The 26375-nt window shown below is 46.4% G+C and overlaps 1 protein-coding gene across 2 annotated transcripts in view; it reads left to right on the plus strand.

Annotated features, from left to right (window-relative positions):
* Window positions 1–26375, plus strand: part of LY75 (lymphocyte antigen 75) — a 283460-nt gene that overhangs the window by 134115 nt on the left and 122970 nt on the right. For both annotated transcript variants that reach the window (XM_063933663.1, XM_063933664.1), the window contains 4 exons: window positions 5582–5702; window positions 5963–5998; window positions 6224–6414; window positions 19193–19251. In XM_063933663.1, coding sequence (XP_063789733.1) covers window positions 5582–5702; window positions 5963–5998; window positions 6224–6414; window positions 19193–19251 — 407 coding nt within the window. The remainder of the gene's footprint in view (window positions 1–5581; window positions 5703–5962; window positions 5999–6223; window positions 6415–19192; window positions 19252–26375) is intronic.

Here is a 26375-nt window from a genome sequence, read left to right on the forward strand (position 1 = left end):
CAAGAAGTACTCCTTCACATAAACATCCTGGAATTGAGAGCTGTGTACAACAGTCTTCATCAAGCGGCACACCTTCTTCAAGGTCATCTCATACAGATCCAGCCAGACAATGTAACGGCAGTAGCTTACATAAAAAGCGAGGGCGGAACAAAAAGCAGCGGCAATGGCAGAGGTGACAAAGATGGGTGTGGTTCATCAAATCGACAGTATCTAGGTCGACCACTATAGGTCGACAGGGATGGAATGTTGACAGGGTTTCTAGGTCGACATGTGCTAGGTCGACAGGTCAAAAGGTCGACATGATAGTTTTTTTTTTGTTGTTTTCTTCGTAGAGTGACTGGGAACCCCAATTAGTGCACCGTGTCCCCTCGCATGGCTCGCAGATTACCGTTCCAATCGTAGTCCACGTGGATCGTTAAGTATGAAAAAGTTCAAAAAAAGAGAACTTTTTGAAAAACTCATGGCGACCTTTTGACCTGTCGACCTAGAAACCCTGTCGACCTTTTGACATGTCGACCTAGTGACTGTCGACCTATAGTGGTCGACCTAAACATTGTCGACCTAGACAATGTCGAACTTCAGACCGGATCCCGACAAAGATACTCCTCTGGGCAGAAAGACATGCAAAAGCTCTGTCGGCAATTTTCATTCCGGGAGTGGACAACTGGAAAGCAGACTTCCTCAGTAGACACGATCTCCATCCAGGAGAATGGGGCCTCCACCCAGAAGTCTTTGCAGAGATAGCAGATCGTTGGGGTGTTCCTCAAGTAGATATGATGGCATCACGTCTCAACAGGAAGCTTCAGGAATATTGTTCCAGGTCGAGAGACCCACAAGCAATAGCAGTGGATTCACTGGTGACCCAGTTGGTGTTTCAGTCGGTGTATCTGTTCCCTCCACTTCCACTAATACCAAAAGTTTTCAAGATCATCAGTAGAAACAAGGGTTCGAGCAATTCTCATTGCTCCAGACTGGCCACGTAGGGCTTGGTATCCAGATCTTCAGGAGTTATTACTGGAAGATCCTCAGCCTCTCTCTCTTCGCGAGGACCTGCTTCAGCAGGGGCCGTTTGTTTAGCAAGACTTACCGCGGTGGCGTTTGACGGCATGGGGTATTCCCAATTAAGTCATTCCCACACTTATTCTGGCCAGGAAAGGAGTAACGTCCAAACATTACCATCGTATTTGGAGAAAATATATATCTTGGTGTGAATCCAAGAAGTCTCCTGCGGTGGAGTGTAAATTAGGACCTCTTCTCCTATTTCTACAGGCAGGTGTGGATGCTGGCTTGAGATTAGGGTCTATCAAGGTCCAAATTTCGGCCTTGTCCATTTTCTTTCAGAAACAGTTGGCTTCCCTTCCTGAGGTCCAGACGTTCGTGAAGGGGGTTCTGCGCATCCAACCTCCCTTTGTGCCTCCTGCAGCGCCATGGGATCTTAATGTGGTGTTGCAGTTCCTTAAATCGGACTGGTTTGAGCCTCTACAAGAGGTAGAGTTGAAGTTTCTCACTTGGAAAGTGGTCATGCTGTTGTCCTTGGCCTCAGGCAGACGAGTGTCCGAATTAGGGGCTCTGTCACACAATAGTCCTTATTTGATTCTTCATGAAGATAGAGCTAAACTGTGGACGCGTCAGCATTTTCTTCCAAAAATTGTGTCTTATTTCCATATCAACCAACCTGTGGTGGTGCCAGTGGCTTCTGACACCTCAGCCGTTTTCAAAAGTCCTTGGATGTCGTCAGAGCGTTGAGGACTTATGTTGCAAGAATGGCTCGGATAAGGAAAACAGAATCTTTGTTTGTCCTCTATGACCCCAACAAGATTGGGGGTCCTGCTTCTAAGCAGACTATTGCGCACTGGATCAGAGGTACCATTCAGCACGCTTATTCCACGGCAGGATTGCCGTTTCCGAGATCGGTAAAGGCCCACTCTACAAGGAAAGTGGGTTCTTCCTGGGTGGCTGCCCGGGGTGTCTCGGCGTTGCAAATTTGCCGAGCAGCTACTTGGTCAGGGGCAAACACGTTTGCTAAGTTTTACAGGCTTGACACCTCGGCTGCTGACGACCTTCAGTTTTGTCAGTCAGTTCTACAGGAACATTAGCATTTTCCCGCCCGTACTGGGAGCTTTGGTACATCCCCATGGTACTAAAATGGACCCCAGCATCCTCTAGAACGTAAGAGAAAATAGGATTTTAATTACCTACCGGTAAATCCTTTTCTCGTAGTCCGTAGAGGATGCTGGGCGCCCGCCCAGTGCTAATTTTTCCTGCAGAATTAAGTTTTATCTTTTTACTCAGGTTCTCATGTGTTAAGATGTTCACAGCTGTTGCGTTTTGCATGCACGTTAGCATGGGTTAGGTTGAAAGCCATGTTAGGAGGCATGTTTTGTATGGTGTGAGCTGGTGTGAATCTCGCTACTAGTTTAATGTAAATTCTTCTCTCAAAGTTGTCCGTCTCCTCGGGCACAGTTCCTATACTGAGGTCTGGAGGAGGGGCATAGAGGGAGGAGCCAGTTCACACTGTTTGAAAAGTCTTAAAGTGCCGAAGGCTCCTGCGGAACCGTCTATACCCCATGGTACTAAAATGGACCCAAGCATCCTCTACGGACTACGAGAAAAGGATTTACCGGTAGGTAATTAAAATCCTATTTTCTCTTACGTCCTAGTGGATACTGGGGATCTGTAATTTAGTACCATGGCGTATAGATCGGGTCCACTGGAGCCTGGTACTTTAAAACCTTTAGTGTGTGTATGTGTGTGCTGGCTCCTCCCCTCTATGCCCCTCCTACCAGACTCAGTCTAGGAAACTGTGCCCGAGGAGACGGACATACCACGAGAGAAGAAAACGGGTACAACAGCGGTGAAGCACTAAGCCAACACACAACCATAATGGAAAGGAGGGCACTAACCAAAGCAGAGTATAGCAACACCAACCCAATCAAGACAGCAAAGCTATCCCAACAACAAAACGGGACCGCAGCTGCGGGCCAACCAAACACTTACTTAGGTAAGCAGGAATCGAAGCATTGAGGCAGGCGCCCAGTAACCACTACGGACTAGGAGAAAAGGAATTACCGGTAGGTATTAAATTCCTATTTTCTCATCAGACCAGAGAATTTTGTTTTTCATGGTCTGAGAGTCCTTCAGGTGCATTTTGGCAAACTCCAGGCGGGCTGCCATGTGCTTTTTACTAAGGAGTGGCTTCTGTCTGGCCACTCTAATATACAGGCCTGATTGGTGGATTCATGCAGAGATGGTTGTCTCTCTCCACAGAGGAATGCTGTAGCTCTGACAGAATGACCGTCGGGTTCTTGATCACCTTCCTGACTAGGGCCCTTCTTCCCCGATTGCTCAGTTTAGATGGCCGGCCAGCTCTAGGAAGAGTCCTGGTGGTTCCGAACTTCTTCCATTTACGGATGATAGAGACCACTGTGCTCATTGGGACCTTCAAAGCAGCAGATATTTTTCTGTACCCTTCCCCAGATTTGTGCCTCAAGACAATCCTGTCTCGGAGATCTACAGACAATACCTTTGACTTCATTCTTGATTTGTGCTCAGACATGCACTGTCAAGTGTGGGACCTTATATATACAGGCGTGTGCCTTTCCAAATCATGTCCAATCAACTGAAATTACCACAGGTGGACTCCAATTAAGCTGTAGGAACATCTCAAGGATGATCAGTGGAAACAGGATGCACCCGAGCTCAATTTAGAGCTTCAAGGCAAAGGCTTTGAATAATTTGTATATGTGATTTCTTAGTTTTTTTATTTTTAAATAATTCACAATAATCTAAAAAAAAATTGTGTGTGTGTATATATATATATATATATATATATATATATATAGAAAGACAGCATAAAGGGGCACTCACCAGAGTTTTGCACGTAAAAAGCATTGAATATTTTATTTATACTTATCAAGGTGATTTCACAAGGAAAGTTCTTTCAACGTTTCGATCCATCAGGATCATCATCAGGAAAATACAGCATAGGCAGCATGTACAAAAAGTTGCATCCGTTCATGTACTGGACTAACACTCTGGACCTCTTGGGAGTCACCCCAGTCGATGTTATACTCCTCTGTGTGAGTGCGACCACGTTTGGTTGTATCTGTTTTGTGCTGTATGTATTCTTGAGAAAGGGGGTTGCACCCCGAAACGTTGAACTCAAATACAGCTTTCTGCATCTATATATTTAAGTCTCTGAGTGCCATCTTTACCTTTGGAATTCTATATATATATATATATTGTGATGGTGGTGGTAGTAAGCGCTACACCAACTACAAATGTATATACAGAGTCTATAATCCTTGATAGAACATCCAACTTTACAGAGTCATTCAACACTCCCCTGTTGAAGGGTGGCAGCTGTTCTCCAAATAACTGGTGTTCCAAACGGTTTAATTTAACGGATCTGAAAAATAGGGATGAGAAACAGCGCCTTCTAGTGTAGTAAATATGAGTCACAATAAGTAGAGTTACCTGTGCTTCGTGACAGGAAGTTATTTCATGGTGAATGAGAAGTCGTCCAGACTCTGATCCTTCACTTGACCTACGTGATATAAAAAGTGGATATGTCCACTTGAAATGGTACCTGTTCATTGCAAGGGTGTGATTCACTGGTGAAGGTCCTTATTGTTCAGACTCATATCTACTACACTAGAAGGCGCTGTTTCTCATCCCTATTTTTTATATATATATATGTGTGTGTGTGTGTGTGTGTGTGTGTGTGTGTGTGTGTATATATATATATATATATATATATATATATATGTGTGTGTGTATGTATGTATGTATGTGTGTATATATATATATATATATATATATATATATATATATATATATATATATATTAGCATATACGTGTGATTGTTAATTCAGTTTAATGTGATTTATCAGCACCCGCTGTCAAAACCGGTCAGCCGGGTCCAGGAATTCTGCATTCGACAATGCTGACCATGGGCTTGGTATGCCTACAGAACAGTCCTGGTCGCTACCCCCGCTTTGCCCCCCAAACACTGTAGCTGAGGGGAGACTTCTAATGATATCACAGAACCCATTCTGCACATTCACAGAATGGGTCTTGCGTCTGTGCAGACCCCCAACAATCGTATTTGTACCTAAACCATTGGGTTTGCATATAAATCTGAATACGGCGCAATGTTTTAATTTACAGGAGACTCATTTCTTACTCTTTATACTTAATCTGAATAAATCCCATGAGCAAGGGCACCTTAAAAAAAAGTTCTGTAATCACCTAATTTTTTTAATGTTTTTGTGGGCAGTAACGTGTACTGTTTTCTTTGCAAACACATAGGGGGATGTTCAATTGTTTGAAAAGTCAGTTGGGTGTCTCTTTTTTCCTAGCTAATAGACAGGAAGAAAAAAAAGACACCCAACCTACTTTACAAACAATTTAATTACACCCATAGTCTGCATTATAGATCATGATGGATCCTGAAATTTACCTTGTTTTGTTCACACTTACATTAAGCAGTGAAGTAGCAGGACTATAGCATGGACTTGTCACTTTGTTTGTGCTTGTTTTTTGGGTAAATCATTTCTATTTTGCTTTCTGAATAAACAGATTAATCTACCAAAACGGAGTTTGTGGATGTGGCATGTAGACCTGATCCAAGAAAGGGAGTATAGTTTGAAACCGTTCCACTGTGATGCACGACTTGAGTGGGTGTGTCAGGTTCCCAAAGGTAAGCGTTCTGCTTGGAAGGATTAGCTGGCACTGTAAATGCTACTCGGAACTTCTAAAATCTGTAACCATTCATCTGCCATATAAAACTTATATCAATGCACTGCGATTTAATGAACTTATAATTTCTCTGCCAAAGCTGAGGGGTAAAAGGTAATATATTTAAGTGTACTCGTTGAATCCGTTCCCTCCATATATTTGTGTACAATGCCACAGACTAATGTATATATTTTTTTACTTTTTTTTAATTTATTTTTTTAGGTGCTTTATTGAAGAGTCCAGAGTGGTATCAACCAGGTAATTGCAATGCAGATAATATTCTTGATAAAAACACCCACCCATACTAGCTAATTGGGGAACACCAATAGTAGGTGTATACTTTTCAGTTGTAGACAATAAATTAATTCTTCATAGAGTGTTCTATCTCACAATCTAGTTATTGGTGCCCAAGTATTCTAGAATGTTTAATTTCACTTTTGTTTCATGCATATTTACACTATTCATTTCTATCTGGTACTTTAGAGTGGAAACTTAAAAGGGGCCCTCCAGTCGTTATTGAAGGTAGTGAATATTGGTTTGTGTCTGATAAAAAACTTGGCTACAAGGAAGCTGCATTGTATTGTGCCAGCAATGGCAGCAAGTTGGCAACCATCGAATCCTTCAACGAACAGTTCGCCATACAGGATCAGATAAAGAAATCAGGAGACTCTTCGGTAAATGTTTCTCTTGGGTTATTGTATTGTAAGAACATTTGGCCCACAGCATGGTGTTTGATGTGTGCATCTTAAATGTACATGTGATGAGTACATGCAATATCTTCTTCCATATAGTCTTAAAATGTGAGTGTGTATAATTACATATGTACGAGGGTGGTTCAAGTTTGGTGCTTACCGATACTGTAAATCCCTTTTCTCTGACGTCCTAAGTGGATGCTGGGGACTCCGTCAGGACCATGGGGAATAGCGGCTCCGCAGGAGACAGGGCACAAAATTAAAAGTTTGACCACTAGGTGGTGTGCACTGGCTCCTCCCCCTATGACCCTCCTCCAAGCCTCAGTTAGGTTTTTGTGCCCGGCCGAGAAGGGTGCAATCTAGGTGGCTCTCCTAAAGAGCTGCTTAGAATAAAAGTTTGTTAGGTTTTTTATTTTACAGTGAGTCCTGCTGGCAACAGGATCACTGCAACGCGGGACTAAGGGGAGAAGAAGCGAACTCACCTGCGTGCAGGATGGATTGGCTTCTTAGGCTACTGGACACTAGATCCAGAGGGACGATCACAGGTACAGCCTGGATGGGTCACAGGAGCCGCGCCGCCGGCCCCCTTACAGATGCTGACGAGAGAAGAGGTCCAGAAATCGGCGGCTGAAGACTTCCCAGTCTTCTTAAGGTAGCGCACAGCACTGCAGCTGTGCGCCATTGCTCTCAGCACACTTCACACCGCGGTCACTGAGGGTGCAGGGCGCTCGGGGGGGGCTCCCTGGGCAGCAATGTAATTACCTTTACTGGCTAAAAATACATCACATATAGCCCCTGGGCTATATGGATGTATTTAACCCCTGCCAGGATTACAGAAAAAACCGGGAGAAGAGCCCGCCGTGAAGGGGGCGGGGCCTATCTCCTCAGCACACAGCGCCATTTTTCCCACACAGATCCGCTGGTGGGAAGGCTCCCAGGCTCTCCCCTGCACTGCACTACAGAAACAGGGTTAAAACAGAGAGGGGGGGGCATTTTTTGGCGATATTATTATATATTAAGCTGCTATAAGGGAAAACACTTACTATAAGGTGGTCCCTGTATAATTATAGCGCTTTGGTGTGTGCTGGCAAACTCTCCCTCTGTCTCCCCAAAGGGCTAGTGGGGTCCTGTCCTCTATCAGAGCATTCCCTGTGTGTGTGCTGTGTGTCGGTACGTGTGTGTCGACAGGTATGAGGACGATGTTGGTGTGGAGGCGGAGCAATTGCCTGTAATGGGATGTCACCCCCTAGGGAGTCGACACCGGAATGGATGGCTTTATTTATGGAATTACGTGATAGTGTCAACACGCTACAAGGTCGGTTGACGATATGAGACGGCCGGCAAACCAATTAGAACCTGTCCAGGCGTCTCAAACACCGTCAGGGGCTTTAAAACGCCCATTACCTCAGTCGGTCGACAGACACAGACACGGACACTGACTCCAGTGTCGACGGTGAAGAAACAAACGTATTTTCCAGTAGGGCCACACGTTACATAATCACGGCAATGAAGGAGGCGTTACATATTTCTGATACTACAAGTACCACAAAAATGGGTATTATGTGGGGTGTGAAAAAACTACCTGTAGTTTTTCCTGAAATCAGATGAATTGATTGAAGTGTGTGATGAAGCGTGGGTTACCCCCAATAGGAAGTTGCTAATTTCAGAGAAGTTATTGGCATTATACCCTTTCCCGCCAGAGGTTAGGGCGCGCTGGGAAACACCCTCTAGGGTAGATAAGGCGCTCACACGCTTATCAAAACAAGTGGCGTTACCGTCTCCTGATACGGCCGCCCTCAAAATCCAGCTGATAGGAGGCTGGAAAATACTCTAAAAAGTATATACACACATACTGATGTTATACTGCGACCAGCAATCGCCCCAGCATGGATGTGCAGTGCTGGGGGGGTTTGGTCGGAATCTCTGACTGGAAATATTGATACCCTGAATAGCGACAATATTTTATTGACTATAGAGCATTTAAAGGATGCATTTTCTTTATATGCGAGATGCACAGAGGGATATTTGCACTCTGGCATCAAGGGTAAGTGCGCTGTCCATTTCTGCCAGAAGTTGTTTATGGACGCGACAGTGGTCAGGTGATGCGGATTCCAAGCGGCATATGGAAGTTTGCCGTATAAAGGGGAGGAATTATTTGGGGTCGGTCTATCGGACTTGGTGGCCACGGCAACAGCCGGAAAATCCACCTTTTTTACCTCAGGTCACCTCCCAACAGAAAAAGACACCGTCTTTTCAGCCTCAGTCCTTTCGTTCTCATAAGAACAAGCGGGCAAAAGGCCATTCATATCTGCCCGAGCCAAAGGAAAGGGTAAGAGACTGCAGCAAGCAGCTCCTTCCCAGGAGCAGAAGCACTCCCCCGCTTCTGAAAAGTCCTCAGCATGTCGCTGGGGTCTTACAAGCGGACTCAGGTCCGGTGGGGGGGTCGTCTCAAGAATTTCAGCGCGCAGTGGGCTCACTCGCAAGTCGACTCCTGGATCCTGCAGGTAGTATCACAGGGGTACAGATTGGAATTCGAGACGTCTCTTCCTCGCAGATTCCTGAAGTCTGCTTTACCAACATCTCCCTCCGACAGGGAGACGGTGTTGGAAGCTATTTACAAGCTGTATTCCCAGCAAGTAATAGTCAAGGTACCCCTACTACAACAAGGAAAGGGGTATTATTCCACGCTGTTTGTGGTACCGAAGCCGGACGGCTCGGTGAGACCTATTCTAAGTCTGAAATCTTTTGAACACTTACATACAAAGGTTCAAGTTCAAGATGAAATCACTCAGAGCAGTGATAGCGAATCTGGAAGAAGGGGACTTTATGGTGTCCTTGGACATCAAGGATGCTTACCTCCATGTCCCAATTTGCCCTTCAAACCAAGGGTACCTCAGGTTCGTGGTACAAAACTGTCACTATCAGTTTCAGACGTTGCCGTTTGGATTGTCCACGGCACCCCGGGTCTTTACCAAGGTAATGGCCGAAATGATGATTCTTCTTCGAAGAAAAGGCGTATTAATTATCCCTTACTTGGACGATCTCCTGATAAGGGCAAGATCCAGAGAACAGTTAGAGGCCGGTGTAGCACTAACCCAAGTAGTGCTGCAACAGCATGGGTGGATTCTAAATTTTCCAAAATCCCAGCTGAGCCCGACGACACGTCTGCTGTTCCTAGGGATGATTCTGGACACCGTTCAGAAAAAGGTTTTTCTCCCGGAGGAGAAAGCCAGGGAGTTATCCGAGCTAGTCAGGAACCTCCTATAACCAGGAAAAGTGTCAGTGCATCAATGCACAAGAGTCCTGGGTAAATGATGGCTTCTTACGAAGCGATTCCATTCGGCAGATTCCACGCAAGAACCTTTCAGTGGAATCTGCTGGACGAATGGTCCGGATCGCATCTTCAGATGCATCAGCGGATAGCCCCGTCTCCAAGAACAAGGGGGTCTCTTCTGTGGTGGTTGCAGAGTGCTCACCTTTTTGGAGGGCCGCAGATTCGGCATTCAGGACTGGGTCCTGGTGACCACGAATGCCAGCCTGAGAGGCTGGGGAGCAGTCACACAGGGAAGAAATTTCCAGAAAGTGTGGTCAAGCCTGGAGACTTCACTTCACATAAATATACTGGAGCTAAGGGCAATTTACAATGCTCTAAGCCTGGCAAGACCTCTGCTTCAGGGTCAGCCGGTGTTGAACCAGTAGGGCAACACCACGGCAGTCGCCCACGTAAACAGACAGGGCGACACAAGAAGCAGGAGGGCAATGGCAGAAGCTGCAAGGATTTTTCACTGGGCAGAAAATCATGTGATAGCACTGTCAGCAGTGTTCATTCCGGGAGTGGACAACTGGGAAGCAGACTTCCTCAGCAGACACGATCACCACCCGGGAGAGTGGGGACTTCATCCAGAAGTCTTCCACATGATTGTGAACCGTTGGGAAAAACCAAAGGTGGACATGATGGCGTCCCGCCTCAACAAAAAACTGGACAGGTATTGCGCCAGGTCAAGAGACCCTCAGGCAATAGCTGTGGACGCGTTGGTAACACCATGGGTGTACCAGTCAATGTATGTGTTCCCCCCTCTGCCTCTCATACCCAAGGTACTGAGAATTATAAGGCGAAGGGGAGTAAGAACGATACTCGTGGTTCCGGATTTGCCAAGAAAGACTTGGTACCCGGAACTTCAAGAGATGCGCACGGAGGATCCGTGCACTCTACCTCTAGACTTACCGCGGCTGCGTTTGACGGCATGGCGGTTGAACGCCGGATCCTGAAGGAGAGGGCTCCGACGGAGGAATTTCAACTGGGTCGATTCCTACATTTCCTGCAAACAGGATTGTCTATGGGCCTCAAATTGGGGTCCATTAAGGTTCAAATTTCGGCCCTGTCAATTTTCTTCCAGAAAGAATTGGCTTCAGTTCCTGAAGTCCAAGCTTTTGTCAAAGGAGTACTACATATACAGCCCCGGTTGTGCCTCCAGTGGCACCGTGGGATCTCAATGTAGTTTTGGGATTCCTCAAATCCCATTGGTTGAGACACTCAAATCGGTGGATTTGAAATATCTTACATGGAAAGTGACCATGCTACTGGCCCTGGCTTCGGCCAGGAGAGTGTCAGAATTGGCGGCTTTTTCGTACAAAAGCCATATCTGATTTTCCATTGGGTCAGGGCAGAACTGCGGACGCGTCCTCAGTTTCTCCCTAAGGTGGTATCAGCGTTTCACCTGAACCAACCTATTGTAGTGCCCTGGCTTCTAGCGACTTGGAGGACTCCAAGTTGTTCGACGTTGTCAGAGCCTTAAAAAAAAAAAATATATATATATATATATATATATATTTCAAGGACGGCTGGAGTCAGAAAGTCTGACTCGCTGTTTATACTGTATGCACCCAACAAGCTGGGTGTTCCTGCGTCTAAGCAGACGATTGCTCGTTGGATTTGTAGCACAATTCAACTTGCGCATTCTGTGGCAGGGCCTGCCACAGCCAAAATCTGTAAATGCCCACTCCACAAGGAAGGTGGGCTCACCTTGGGCGGCTGCCCGAGGGGTCTCGGCATTACAACGCTGCCGAGCAGTTACGTGGTCAGGGGAGAACACGTTTGTAAAATTCTACAAATTTGATACCCTGGCTAAGGAGGACCTGGAGTTCTCTCATTCGGTGCTGCAGAGTCATCCGCACTCTCCCGCCCGTTTGGGAGCTTTGGTATAATCCCCATGGTCCTGACGGAGTCCCCAGCATCCACTTAGGACGTCAGAGAAAATAAGAATTTACTTACCGATAATTCTATTTCTCGTAGTCCGTAGTGGATGCTGGGCGCCCATCCCAAGTGCGGATTGTCTGCAATACTGGTACATAGTTATTGTTACAAAAATCGGGTTATTATTGTTGGAAGCCATCTTTTCAGAGGCTCCTCTGTTATCATGCTGTTAACTGGGTTCAGATCTCAAGTTGTACAGTGTGATTGGTGTGGCTGGTATGAGTCTTACCCGGGATTCAAAATCCTTCCTTATTGTGTACGCTCGTCCGGGCACAGTATCCTAACTGAGGCTTGGAGGAGGGTCATAGGGGGAGGAGCCAGTGCACACCACCTAGTGGTCAAACTTTTAATTTTGTGCCCTGTCTCCTGCGGAGCCGCTATTCCCCATGGTCCTGACGGAGTCCCCAGCATCCACTACGGACTACGAGAAATAGAATTATCGGTAAGTAAATTCTTATTTTTCTGATTCCATAGGGAACACTGGACGCCCAACCAGCACATTCTTTCCTGCCTTGTTCCTTTAGTATGTTAGGATTTCCTGTTGCCTGTTTGTAGTATGTTTGTTACTTATTTTTTTGTTCTGTTGTGTTCCAAAATGGTTTAATTTAATGGATCTGAAAAATAAGGATGAGAAACAGCGCCTTCTAGTGTAGTAAATATGAGTCACAATAAGTAGAGTTACCTGTGCATTGTCTGTTGTGTTTTCTCTACTTTCCGTGTTCACTCGGGCTTGGTTAATCTAAGCTGAGGTCAGTGGGGTATAGAGAGTAGGGAGCCAACATCAATTATAAAGAATTATAAAAGTGCCAGGCTCCACTCATCACCCATCTATACCCCAGTGTAACTCGAGTGTCCCCTATGGAATCTGAGAAAAGGATTCATTGGTAAGTACCAAAATCCTGTTTATTGAACCACCCTCGTATAAATACTATACGGTATACTGTACATTTAGTTTCTACAATCCACAATGCTTTTAAAGGTCCAATAGAGGGATGCAGTGCTCCCTCAACAGCTTTCTTTTTTTGGTTGGTTTTTAACTAGCACTAGTGTCATCAAAGCCACTTCTCATTAAACCTACTATTCATGCATAGTTACATTATATGGGGGAGTTATATCAAACCTTGGAGAGCGATAAAGAGGAGAGAGATAAAGAGCCAACCAATCAGCTCCTAATGGTTATTTTTCAAACACAGCCTCTAAAATAGACATTAGGAGCTGATTGGCTGGTACTTTAACTCTCTCCAAGGTTTGATACATACAGTATCCCTATCGTTAGCTTCTTAAACTCCACCAATAACTCTGTGTGTGTATATACTGTATGCAAGTGTGTGTGTGTATACGGCGGTATAATATTCTGTATATATCAATATATAATTTAAATGAGAGATTTTCTTTGGCCTAGACATTTAAATAGCCTGGCCTGTCCAGGCAACGCCCTACCCATTTATTCTTGCACCTCCACATATACCCCCTGCTATATCCACAATGACTGTGGCACACAAGTCATTTGCAATACAATATGCTGAAACGTTCACACACATAAGACAGAGTGCTTTTAGGGTTTGACAGCATTTATACTTTATACAGGGACATCTAAAAGTCCCTTCGCAGTGAGCGCTGTTTCTGGCTGCAGATATGGAAGGCCAGAGAGACACAACACTATCAACACTTAATTTATTACATTCTTATCTAGCTTATTTTTTTTCTCTATCGTCCTAAGTGGATGCTGGGGTTCCTGAAAGGACCATGGGGAATAGCGGCTCCGCAGGAGACAGGGCACAAAAAAGTAAAGCTTTTACCAGATCAGGTGGTGTGCACTGGCTCCTCCCCCCATGACCCTCCTCCAGACTCTAGTTAGATTTTGTGCCCGAACGAGAAGGGTGCAATCTAGGTGGCTCTCCTAAAGAGCTGCTTAGAGAAAGTTTAGCTTAGGTTTTTTACTTTACAGTGAGTCCTGCTGGCAACAGGATCACTGCAACGAGGGACTTAGGGGAGAAGTAGTGAACTCACCTGCGTGCAGAGTGGATTTGCTGCTTGGCTACTGGACACTAGCTCCAGAGGGACGATCACAGGTACAGCCTGGATGGTCACCGGAGCCGCGCCGCCGGCCCCCTTGCAGACGCTGAAGAGAGAAGAGGTCCAAAATCGGCGGCTGAAGACTCCTGAGTCTTCATAAAGGTAGCGCACAGCACTGCAGCTGTGCGCCATTTTCCTCTCAGCACACTTCACACAACAGTCACTGAGGGTGCAGAGCGCTGGGGGGGGCGCTCTGAGAGGCAAATAAAAACCTTATTAGAGGCAAAAAATACCTCACATATAGCCCACAGAGGCTATATGGAGATATTTAACCCCTGCCTAACTTCAAAAATAGCGGGAGACGAGCCCGCCGAAAAAGGGGCGGGGCCTATCTCCTCAGCACACAGCGCCATTTTCTCTCACAGAAAAGCTGGAGAGAAGGCTCCCAGGCTCTCCCCTGCACTGCACTACAGAAACAGGGTTAAAACAGAGAGGGGGGGCACTGATTTTGGCGATATTGTATATATATAAAAGATGCTATAAGGGAGAAACACTTTTATAAGGTTGTCCCTATATAATTATAGCGTTTTTGGTGTGTGCTGGCAGACTCTCCCTCTGTCTCCCCAAAGGGCTAGTGGGTCCTGTCCTCTGTCAGAGCATTCCCGGTGTGTGTGCTGTGTGTCGGTACGTGTGTGTCGACATGTATGAGGACGATGTTGGTGAGGAGGCGGAGAAATTGCCTGTAATGGTGATGTCACTCTCTAGGGAGTCGACACCGGAATGGATGGCTTATTTAGAGAATTACGTGAGAATGTCAACACGCTGCAAGGTCGGTTGACGACATGAGACGGCCGACAATCTATTAGGACCGGTCCAGGCGTCTCAGAAACACCGTCAGGGGTTTTTAAAAAAACGCCCATTTACCTCAGTCGGTCGACACAGACACAGACACGGACACTGAATACAGTGTCGACGGTGAATAAACAAACGTATTTCTCATTAGGGCCACACGTTAAGGGCAATGAAGGAGGTGTTACGTGTTTCTGATACTACAAGTACCACAAGAAAGGGTATTATGTGGGAGTGAAAAAACTACCTGTAGTTTTTCCTGAATCAGATAAAATAAAATGAAGTGTGTGATGATGCGTAGGGTTACCCCGATAGCAAATATTGGCGTTATACCCTTTCCCGCCAGAAATTAGGGTACGTTGGGAAACACCCCTTAGGGTGATAAGGCGCTCACACGCTTATCAAGTGGCGTTACCGTCTCCAGATACGGCCGCCCTCAAGGAGCCAGCTGATAGGAAGCTGGAAAAATATCCTAAAAAGTATATACACACATACGGTGGTTATACTGCGACCAGCGATCGCCATCAGCCTGGAGATGCAGTGCTGGGTTGGCTTGGTCGGATTCCCTGACTGAAAATATTTTATTCATGTACAGCATTTAATAGGATGCATTCTATATATATGTATGTGAGATGCACAGAGGGATATTTGCTCTCTGGCATCAAGATAAGTGCGTTGTCCATATCTCCCAGAAGATGTCAGGGACACGACAGTGGTCAGGTGATACAGATCCCATACGGCAGATGGAAGTATTGCTGTATAAAGGGAAGGAGTTATTTGGGGGTCGGTCCATCGGACCTGGGGACCACAGCAACAGCTGGGAAATCCAACCTTTTTTACCCCAAGTTACATCTCAGCTAAAAAAGACACCGTCTTTTCAGCCTCAATCTTTCCTTTCCCATGAGGGCATGCAGGCAAAAGGCCAGTCATATCTGCCCAGACATAGAGGTAAGGGAAGTAGACTGCAGCAGGCAGCCCTTTCCCAGGAAAAGAAGCCCTCCACCGCGTCTGCCAAGTCCTCAGCATGACGCTGGGGCCGTGCAAGCGGACTCAAGGTGGGGGGGTAGTCTCAAGAGTCTCAGGGCGCAGTGGGATCACTCGCAAGTTGACCCCTAGATCGTACGAGTATTATCCCAGGGGTAAAGATTGGAGAGTCGAGACATCTTCTCCTCGCAGGTTCCTGAAGTCTGCTTTACCAACGGCTCCCTCCGACAGGGAGGCAGCATTGGAAACAATTCACAAGCTGTATATCCAGCAGGTGATAATCAAAGTACCCCTCCTACGACAAGGAAAAGGGTATTATTTTTCCACACTATATTGTGGTACTGAAGCCAGACGGCTTGGTGACACATAGTCTAAATCTAAAATGTTTTGAACACTTACATAAAAGGTTCAAATCGAGATAAAGTCACTCAGAGCAGTGATAGCGAACCGGAAAAAAGGGGACTATATGGTGTCCCTGGACATCAAGGATTACCTCCATGTCCAAATTTTGTCCTTCTCATCAAGGGTACCTCTGGTTCGTGGTACAGAACTGTCAATATCAGTTTCAGACGATGCCGTTTGAATTATCCACGGCACCCCGGGCCTTTTTACCAAGGTAATGGCCGAAAAGATGTTTCTTCAAAGAAAAAAGGCATCTAAATTATCCCTTACTTGCACGACCTAAAAAGGGCAAGTTCCAGAGAACAGTTGGAGGTCGGAAGAGCACTATCTAAAGTAGTTCTTCGACGGCACGACTGGATTCTAAATATTCCAAGAATCGCAGCTGTTTTCCGACGATACGTCTGCTGTTCCTAGGGATGATTCTGGACACGGTTCAGAAAAAGGTTTTTCTTCCCGAGGAAAAAGCCAAGGAGTTATCCGACCTGTCAGGAACCTCCTAAAACCAGGAAAGGTGTCTGTACATCAATGCACAAGAGTCCTGGGAAAAATGGTGGCTTTTTACGAAGCAATTCCATTCGGCAGATTCCATGCAAGAATTTTCCAAAGGGATCTGTTGGACAAATGGTCAGGGTCGCATCCTCAGATGCACCTGCGAATAACCCTGTCGCCAAGGACAAGGGTATATCTTCTGTGGTGGTTGCAAAAGGCTCATCTATTGGAGGGCCGCAGATTCGGCATACAGGATTTGATCCTGGTGACCACGGACGCCAGCCTGAGAGGTTGGGGAGCAGTCACACAAGGAAGAAACTTCCAGGGGGTATGGACGAACCTGGAAAAGTCTCTTCACATAAACATTCTGGTACTAAGAGCAATCTAAAATGCTCTAAGCCAGGCGGAACCACTCCTGCAAGGAAAACCGGTGTTGATTCAGTCGGACAACATCACGGCGGTCGCCCATGTAAACAGACAGGGCGGCACAAGAAGCAGGAGTGCAATGGCAGAAGCTACCAAGATTCTTCGCTGGGCGGAGAATCACGTAATAGCACTGTCAGCAGTGTTCTTCCCGGGCGTGGACAACTGGGAAGCAGACTTCCTCAGCAGACACGATATTCACCCGGGAGAGGGGGGTCTTCATCCAGAAGTCTTCCACATGCTAGTAAATTGTTGGGAAAGACCAATGGTAGACATGATGGCGTCTCGCCTCAACAAGAAACTGGACAAGTATTGCGCCAGGTCAAGAGATCCACAGGCAATAGCTGTGGACGCACTGGTAACACCTTGGGTGTACAAATCAGTATATGTGTTTCCTCCTCTGCCTCTCATACCAAAGGTATTGAAGATTATACGGTGAGGAGGAGTAAGAACAATACTAGTGGCTCCGGATTGGCCAAGAAGGACTTGGTACCCGGAACTTCAAGAGTTGGTCACGGACGACCCGTGCCCTCTACTTCTGAGAAGGGACCTGCTACAACAGGGTCCCTGTCTCTTTCAAGACTTACCGCGGCTGCGTTTGACGGCATGGCGGTTGAACGCCAGATCCTAAAAGGGAAAGGCATTCCAGAAGAAGTCATTCCTACCTTGATTAAGGCAAGGAAGGAAGTCACCGCGAAACATTATCACCGCATTTGGCGAAAATATGTCGCGTGGTGCGAGGATCGGAGTGTTCCGACGGAGGAATTTCAACTGGGTCGTTTCCTACATTTCCTACAATCAGGATTGTCTATGGGTCTCAAATTGAGATCTATTAAGGTTCAAATTTCGGCCCTGTCAATATTCTTCCAAAAAGAATTGGCCTCAGTTCCTGAGGTACAGACTTTTGTTAAAGGAGTACTGCATATACAGCCTCCTGTGGTGCCTCCGGTGGCACCGTGGGATCTAAATGTAGTTTTAGATTTCCTCAAATCCCATTGGTTTGAACCATTGAAAAAGGTGGATTTTAAATATCTCACATGGAAAGTGACTATGTTACTGGCCCTGGCTTCCGCCAGGAGAGTATCTGAATTGGCGGCTTTATCTTATAAAAGCCCTTATCTAATCTTCCATTCGGATAGGGCAGAACTGAGGACTCGTCCGCATTTTCTCCCTAAGGTGGTATCAGCGTTTCACCTGAACCAACCTATTGTGGTGCCTGCGGCCACTGGCGACTTGGAGGACTCCAAGTTGTTGGACGTTGTCAGAGCCTTAAAAATATACATTTCAAGGACGGCTGAAGTCAGAAAATCTGACTCGCTGTTGATACTATATGCACCCAACAAGTTGGGTGCCCCTGCTTCTAAGCAGACGATTGCTCGTTGGATTTGTAACACAATTCAACTTGCTCATTCTGTGGCAGGCCTGCCACAGCCTAAATCTGTTAAGGCCCATTCCACAAGGAAGGTGGGCTCATCTTGGGCGGCTGCCCGAGGGGTCTCGGCATTACAATTCTGCCGAGCAGCTACGTGGTCGGGGGAAAACACGTTTGTAAAATTCTACAAATTTGATACCCTGGCAAAAGAGGACTTGGAATTCTCTCATTCGGTGCTGCAGAGTCATCCGCACTCTCCCGCCCGTTTGGGAGCTTTGGTATAATCCCCATGGTCCTTTCAGGAACCCCAGCATCCACTTAGGACGATAGAGAAAATAAGAATTTACTTACCGATAATTCTATTTCTCGGAGTCCGTAGTGGATGCTGGGCGCCCATCCCAAGTGCGGATTATCTGCAATACTGTACATAGTTATTGTTAACAAATTCGGGTTATATTGTTAAGGAGCCATCTTTAAGAGGCTCTTTCTGTTATCATACTGTTAACTGGGTTTAGATCACAAGTTGTACGGTGTGATTGGTGTGGCTGGTATGAGTCTTACCCGGGATTCAAATTGCCTCCCTTATTGTGTACGCTCGTCCGGGCACAGTACCTAACTGGAGTCTGGAGGAGGGTCATGGGGGGAGGAGCCAGTGCACACCACCTGATCTGGTAAAAGCTTTACTTTTTTGTGCCCTGTCTCCTGCGGAGCCGCTATTCCCCATGGTCCTTTCAGGAACCCCAGCATCCACTACGGACTCCGAGAAATAGAATTATCGGTAAGTAAATTCTTATTATTTCAAATAAGGTGTTTATAAACCATTATGTTGTCATATTACTTAGCACACATTCTCTGCGGGAAGGCTTCGCAGACTGTCACGGCGGAGGGACTTTTTGAATTCCCTGTAGATAGAATTATTGTATGCTCAGACCACTGTTTTTTTTTTTTTTTTTTTTTTTTTGACTCTGCAGTTCCAAACATTATTTCAAAAGTGGTGGATAAAGTCTTTGAATTTCAGAAGTCACCGGCAGTAAGTACACATTGCATTAATGGCCCAAAACATAGACATGTTTCTTCTTTCAATTTGTGTATGACTGTAATGACTATACACTATATCAAGCGTTAAAGGAACTGGTTTGTTTCTGTAATTATTGAAATTCTTAATTAATTTCTTTTTAAATTGTATTATATATTTAACTTCTTTGCAAAGTTTAGCTCTTTCAGTGCATAAAATGAATCTTCAAGCAAAATCCATTCAATATTCCTAGAGCGTTAAATGGTCCTTAATTTAAGTCCAACTTTTACCTTATAATGCGGTTTGTCCCTAAATCACAACTAATACCAGAATGTTTAAACATTGTGAAATCTATAGCTGAAGATTAATCCATGCTTTGTGAGAGTACAGTGATCTCAGACAGCACTGCTGAAAACTGTGTACAGTAGTAGTGATTTTCAGTGTCAAGGTATTAATCAGCACCTGGATTAAATAACTAATGTACTGTAGTATCTTTGTCTTTCACACATTAAAAAAAGTAATTTTCACCACAATGATTAATCTAGAGCAGAATGCTCAGCTTATTAGTTTCTACACATGATCCTCTCCTTACAAAGTGCCTTGAGTCCTGTTGGAGAAAGAGCGCTATATAAATAAAATTATTATTATTATTATTACGCGTTTCTCTGCAATAATCAGTCTGCGCTTTCATCAAAGGGCGTTAGAAGGGGAGGCTCTTTTTAAACCACCAATCGAAAACGACCAATGAATTAATAAATAAATAAGTTTTGATTTCTCTTTAAACCATGCAGTATAGGAAATGGTTCATTAACGTAGCTAACATAGCATTTAGAATATCAATCTTTTACTCCTACCAGACATGTAAACCCATGTGGTGAGACTCCTTAAAACACCAGCTGCATCAGTACATTCACTTCCTTCTAGTGTAGAGGGGTATTTGACTCATGGTTGACAGTGTTTAGGTCGACAGTAGCAAGGTCGACACTAGAAATAAATAGACACAACCGTTAGGTCGACATAAACAAGGTCAACATGAAAAAAGGTCAACATGAGTTTTTCATGGTTTTTTTGGTGTAGTTTTCTTCATAAAGTGACTGGGAACCCCAATTAGTGCATCGTGTCCCCTCGCATGGCTCGCTTTGCTCACCATGCTTCGGGCAAGGTGTCTCGCTGCGCTCAGCACAGGTTTCCGTTCCCAAGTCCGCAAGGATCGTAAAGTATGAAAAAAAAAAAAATATATATATATATATATTTATTTTAAAACCTCATGTCGACATTTTTGTATGTCGACCTTGTTCATGTCAACCTAATGGTCGTGTCGACCTATTTCTAGTTTCAACCTATTTACTATCGACCTAAGTGATGTCAACCTAGAGTCCGGATACCAGTGTAGAGATACAGATGTGTCCTCCTACATCTAGCCTCAATATACCACGCAGCATGAGATGGGTGTCTTAGTTACAACGCAGTGCAACTAGAACACACCAGTAAACTGTGCCGATTAATTTGTTATGAATGTGTTTTGTGAGTGACAGAGTCTGTATACGGAGCAAGATGCATTGTGACGAAGATGAATTTTCTGCAAAAAATACACCTGATGTTAGCCGAGTCTCACAGGACCTGGCACGCCAAGAGGGGCAGTTTGACGCGACTGCAGCAATGATGTATGAGGACACATCTGTAACATAATATCGAAACAGACCATAAAGCACATATTTCACAGTGGCTCAAAGGCCAAGTCAGCCAGTCTTTCTGCCACCCCATATCTCTGCATATCAGGATTGAAAAACCAGCTCATCAACATAATCTGCTTCATATACAACGTTTGTCCAAACACAGCGATACATTAAATACACCTTTTGAAAAATGACATTTAGGAATTAATAAGGAATGTTATTTTGCTAAAATATATAGATCTAGATCTAGTATAAATAAACATACATTTCTAAAAGTAGTATATCTTGAAAAGGGATTAGTTATGTACATATTGTAAGTGCTGTCAAAATGTGGGAATGATCATTGTAATTTCCATGCGTAGTGGTACAGATTAAGAGGCTGAGTTGAATATGTGACCATTTGCGTAATGTATTGTCCTTGGATATGGTGACACAAATGTGGCTCACCTGTGTCTTATACACCTAGTATGGTGACACAAACGTGGCTCACCTGTGTCTTATACACCTAGTATAGAGCAGGAGAAGGTACGCACTGGAGTTAATGATGGTAGTAAATCTGCTGTATATGCTGCTGATAATGTAAGCCAAAATGACTCCCAATCAGCCTCCAAATAATATATATATATATATATATATATATATTTCTCTGACGTCCTAGTGGATGCTGGGAACTCCGTAAGGACCATGGGGGATAGCGGCTCCGCAGGAGACTGGGCACAAAAGTAAAAGCTTTAGGACTACCTGGTGTGCACTGGCTCCTCCCCCTATGACCCTCCTCCAAGCCTCAGTTAGATTTTTGTGCCCGAACGAGAAGGGTGCACACTAGGTGGCTCTCCTGAGCTGCTTAGTGAAAAAGTTTAAGTATAGGTTTTTTATTTTCAGTGAGTCCTGCTGGCAACAGGTTCACTGCACCGAGGGACTAAGGGGAGAAGAAGCGAACTCACCTGCGTGCAGAGTGGATTGGGCTTCTTAGGCTACTGGACATTAGCTCCAGAGGGACGATCACAGGCCCAGCCATGGATAGGTCCCAGAGCCGCGCCGCCGGCCCCCTTACAGAGCCAGAAGACTGAAGAGGTCCGGGAAATCGGCGGCAGAAGACGTCCTGTCTTCAATAAGGTAGCGCACAGCACCGCAGCTGTGCGCCATTGCTCTCAGCACACTTCACACTCCGGTCACTGAGGGTGCAGGGCGCTGGGGGGGGGGCGCCCTGAGACGCAATAAAAACACCTTAGATGGCAAAAAATACATCACATATAGCTCCTGGGCTATATGGATGCATTTAACCCCTGCCAGTTTTTCCTTAAAAAAGCGGGAGAAAGGCCGCCGAGAAGGGGGCGGAGCCTATCTCCTCAGCACACAAGCGCCATTTTCCCTCACAGCTCCATTGGAGGGAAGCTCCCTGGCTCTCCCCTGCAGTCCTGCACTACAGAAACAGGGTAAAACAAGAGAGGGGGGGCACTAATTTGGCAGATAAATCAATACAGCAGCTATATAAGGGAAAAACACTTATATAAGGTTATCCCTGTATATATATATATATAGCGCTCTGGTGTGTGCTGGCAAACTCTCCCTCTGTCTCCCCAAAGGGCTAGTGGGGTCCTGTCCTCTATCAGAGCATTCCCTGTGTGTGTGCTGTGTGTCGGTACGTTGTGTCGACATGTATGAGGAGGAAAATGGTATGGAGGCGGAGCAATTGCCTGTAATAGTGATGTCACCCCCTAGGGAGTCGACACCTGACTGGATGGTTTTATGGAAGGAATTACGTGATAGCGTCAGCACTTTACAAAAGACTGTTGACGACATGAGACAGCCGGCAAATCAGTTAGTATCTGTCCAGGCGTCTCAAACACCGTCAGGGGCTCTAAAGCGCCCGTTACCTCAGATGGTCGACCCAGACACGGACACTGACTCCAGTGTCGACGGTGAGGAAACAAACGTATTTTCCAGTAGGGCCACACGTTACATGATCACGGCAATGAAGGAGGTTTTGAACATTTCTGATACTACAAGTACCACAAAAAAGGGTATTATGTGGGGTGTGAAAAAACTACCCGTAGTTTTTCCTGAATCAGATGAATTAAATGAGGTGTGTGATGAAGCGTGGGTTTCCCCCGATAAAAAACTGCTAATTTCTAAAAAATTATTGGCATTATACCCTTTCCCGCCAGAGGTTAGGGCGTGTTGGGAAACACCCCCTAGGGTAGATAAGGCGCTCACACGCTTATCAAAACAAGTGGCGTTACCGTCTCCTGATACGGCCGCCCTCAAGGAGCCAGCTGATAGGAAGCTGGAAAATATCCTAAAAAGTATATACACACATACTGGTGTTATACTGCGACCAGCAATCGCCTCAGCCTGGATGTGCAGTGCTGGGGTGGCTTGGTCGGATTCCCTGACTGAAAATATTGATACCCTGGACAGGGACAGTATATTATTGACTATAGAGCATTTAAAGGATGCATTTCTATATATGCGAGATGCACAGAGGGATATTTGCACTCTGGCATCAAGAGTAAGTGCGCTGTCCATTTCTGCCAGAAGAGGGTTATGGACGCGACAGTGGTCAGGTGATGCGGATTCCAAACGGCATATGGAAGTATTGCCGTATAAAGGGGAGGAGTTATTTGGGGTCGGTCTATCGGACCTGGTGGCCACGGCAACGGCTGGGAAATCCACCTTTTTACCCCAGGTCACCTCTCAGCAGAAAAAGACACCGTCTTTACAGGCTCAGTCCTTTCGTCCCCATAAGGGCAAGCGGGCAAAAGGCCACTCATATCTGCCCCGGGGCAGAGGAAGGGGAAAAAGACTGCAGCAGGCAGCCTCTTCCCAGGAACAGAAGCCCTCCCCCGCTTCTGCCAAGTCCTCAGCATGACGCTGGGGCCTTACAAGCGGACTCAGGTACGGTGGGGGGTCGTCTCAAGAAGTTCAGCGCGCAGTGGGCTCACTCGCAAGTGGACCCCTGGATCCTGCAGGTAGTATCTCAGGGGTACAAATTGGAATTCGAGACGTCTCCCCCTCGCCGGTTCCTGAAGTCTGCTTTACCAACGTCTCCCTCCGACAGGAAGGCGGTATTGGAAGCCATTCACAAGCTGTATTCCCAGCAGGTGATAATCAAGGTACCCCTCCTACAACAGGGAAAGGGGTATTATTCCACGCTGTTTGTGGTACCGAAGCCGGACGGCTCGGTGAGACCTATTTTAAATCTGAAACCCTTGAACACTTACATACAAAGGTTCAAATTCAAGATGGAGTCACTCAGAGCAGTGATAGCGAACCTGGAAGAAGGGGACTATATGGTGTCTCTGGACATCAAGGATGCTTACCTCCATGTCCCAATTTGCCCTTCTCACCAAGGGTACCTCAGGTTTGTGGTACAGAACTGTCACTATCAGTTTCAGACGCTGCCGTTTGGATTGTCCACGGCACCCCGGGTCTTTACCAAGGTAATGGCCGAAATGATGATTCTTCTTCGAAGAAAAGGCGTCTTAATTATCCCTTACTTGGACGATCTCCTGATAAGGGCAAGGTCCAGGGAACAGTTAGAGGTCGGAGTAGCACTATCTCAAGTAGTACTACGACAGCACGGGTGGATTCTAAATATTCCAAAATCGCAGCTGATTCCGACGACACGTCTGCTGTTCCTAGGAATGATTCTGGACACAGTCCAGAAAAAGGTGTTTCTCCCGGAGGAAAAAGCCAGGGAGTTATCCGAGCTAGTCAGGAACCTCCTAAAACCAGGCCAAGTGTCAGTGCATCAATGCACAAGGGTCCTGGGAAAAATGGTGGCTTCTTACGAAGCGATTCCATTCGGCAGATTCCACGCAAGAACTTTTCAGTGGGATCTGCTGGACAAATGGTCCGGATCGCATCTTCAGATGCATCAGCGGATAACCCTGTCTCCAAGGAGAAGGGTGTCTCTCCTGTGGTGGTTGCAGAGGGCTCATCTTCTAGAGGGCCGCAGATTCGGCATTCAGGACTGGGTCCTGGTGACCACGGATGCCAGCCTGAGAGGCTGGGGAGCAGTCACACAGGGAAGAAATTTCCAGGGCTTGTGGTCAAGCATGGAAACGTCATTTCTCTAACGTCCTAGTGGATGCTGGGGACTCCGTCAGGACCATGGGGATTAGCGGCTCCGCAGTAGACAGGGCACAAAAATAAAGCTTTAGGATCAGGTGGTGTGCACTGGCTCCTCCCCCTATGACCCTCCTCCAAGCCTCAGTTAGGTTTTTGTGCCCGTCCGAGCAGGGTGCAATCTAGGTGGCTCTCCTAAAGAGCTGCTTAGAAAAAGTTTTTAGGTTTTTTATTTTCAGTGAGTCCTGCTGGCAACAGGCTCACTGCATCGAGGGACTTAGGGGAGAGAAGTCAACTCACCTGCGTGCAGGATGGATTGGCTTCTTAGGCTACTGGACACCATTAGCTCCAGAGGGATCGAACACAGGCCCAGCCATGGAGTCCGGTCCCGGAGCCGCGCCGCCGACCCCCCTTGCAGATGCCGAAGATGGAAGAGGTCCAGAAGCAGGCGGCAGAAGACTTTTCAGTCTTCCTGAGGTAGCGCACAGCACTGCAGCTGTGCGCCATTGTTGTCAGCACACTTCACACAGCGGTCACGGAGGGTGCAGGGCGCTGGGGGGGCGCCCTGGGCAGCAATGTATAATACCTTTCTCTATCGTCCTAGTGGATGCTGGGGTTCCTGAAAGGACCATGGGGAATAGCGGCTCCGCAGGAGACAGGGCACAAAAAGTAAAGCTTTAGGATCAGGTGGTGTGCACTGGCTCCTCCCCCTATGACCCTCCTCCAAGCCAGTTAGATTTTTGTGCCCGGCCGAGAAGGGTGCAATCTAGGTGGCTCTCCTAAAGAGCTGCTTAGGAAAGTTTAGCTTAGGTTTTTTATTTTACAGTGAGTCCTGCTGGCAACAGGATCACTGCAACGAGGGACTTAGGGGAGAAGAAGTGAACTCACCTGCGTGCAGGATGGATTGGCTTCTTGGCTACTGGACATCAGCTCCAGAGGGACGATCACAGGTACAGCCTGGATGGTCACCGGAGCCTTGCCGCCGGCCCCCTTGCAGATGCTGAAGTAAGAAGAGGTCCAGAATCGGCGGCAGAAGACTCCTCAGTCTTCTAAAGGTAGCGCACAGCACTGCAGCTGTGCGCCATTTTCCTCTCAGCACACTTCACACGGCAGTCACTGAGGGTGCAGGGCGCTGGGAGGGGGGCGCCCTGGGAGGCAAATGAATACCTATTTTGGCTAAAAATACCTCACATATAGCCTCCGGAGGCTATATGGAGATATTTAACCCCTGCCAGAATCCGTTAAGAGCGGGAGACGAGGCCGCCGAAAAAGGGGCGGGGCCTATCTCCTCAGCACACAGCGCCATTTTCCCTCACAGAAAGGCTGGAGGGAAGGCTCCCAGGCTCTCCCCTGCACTGCACTACAGAAACAGGGTTAAAACAGAGAGGGGGG

This window comes from Pseudophryne corroboree, chromosome 7 (assembly GCF_028390025.1).
Source record: "Pseudophryne corroboree isolate aPseCor3 chromosome 7, aPseCor3.hap2, whole genome shotgun sequence".
NCBI classification, from domain to species: Eukaryota; Metazoa; Chordata; class Amphibia; order Anura; family Myobatrachidae; genus Pseudophryne; species Pseudophryne corroboree.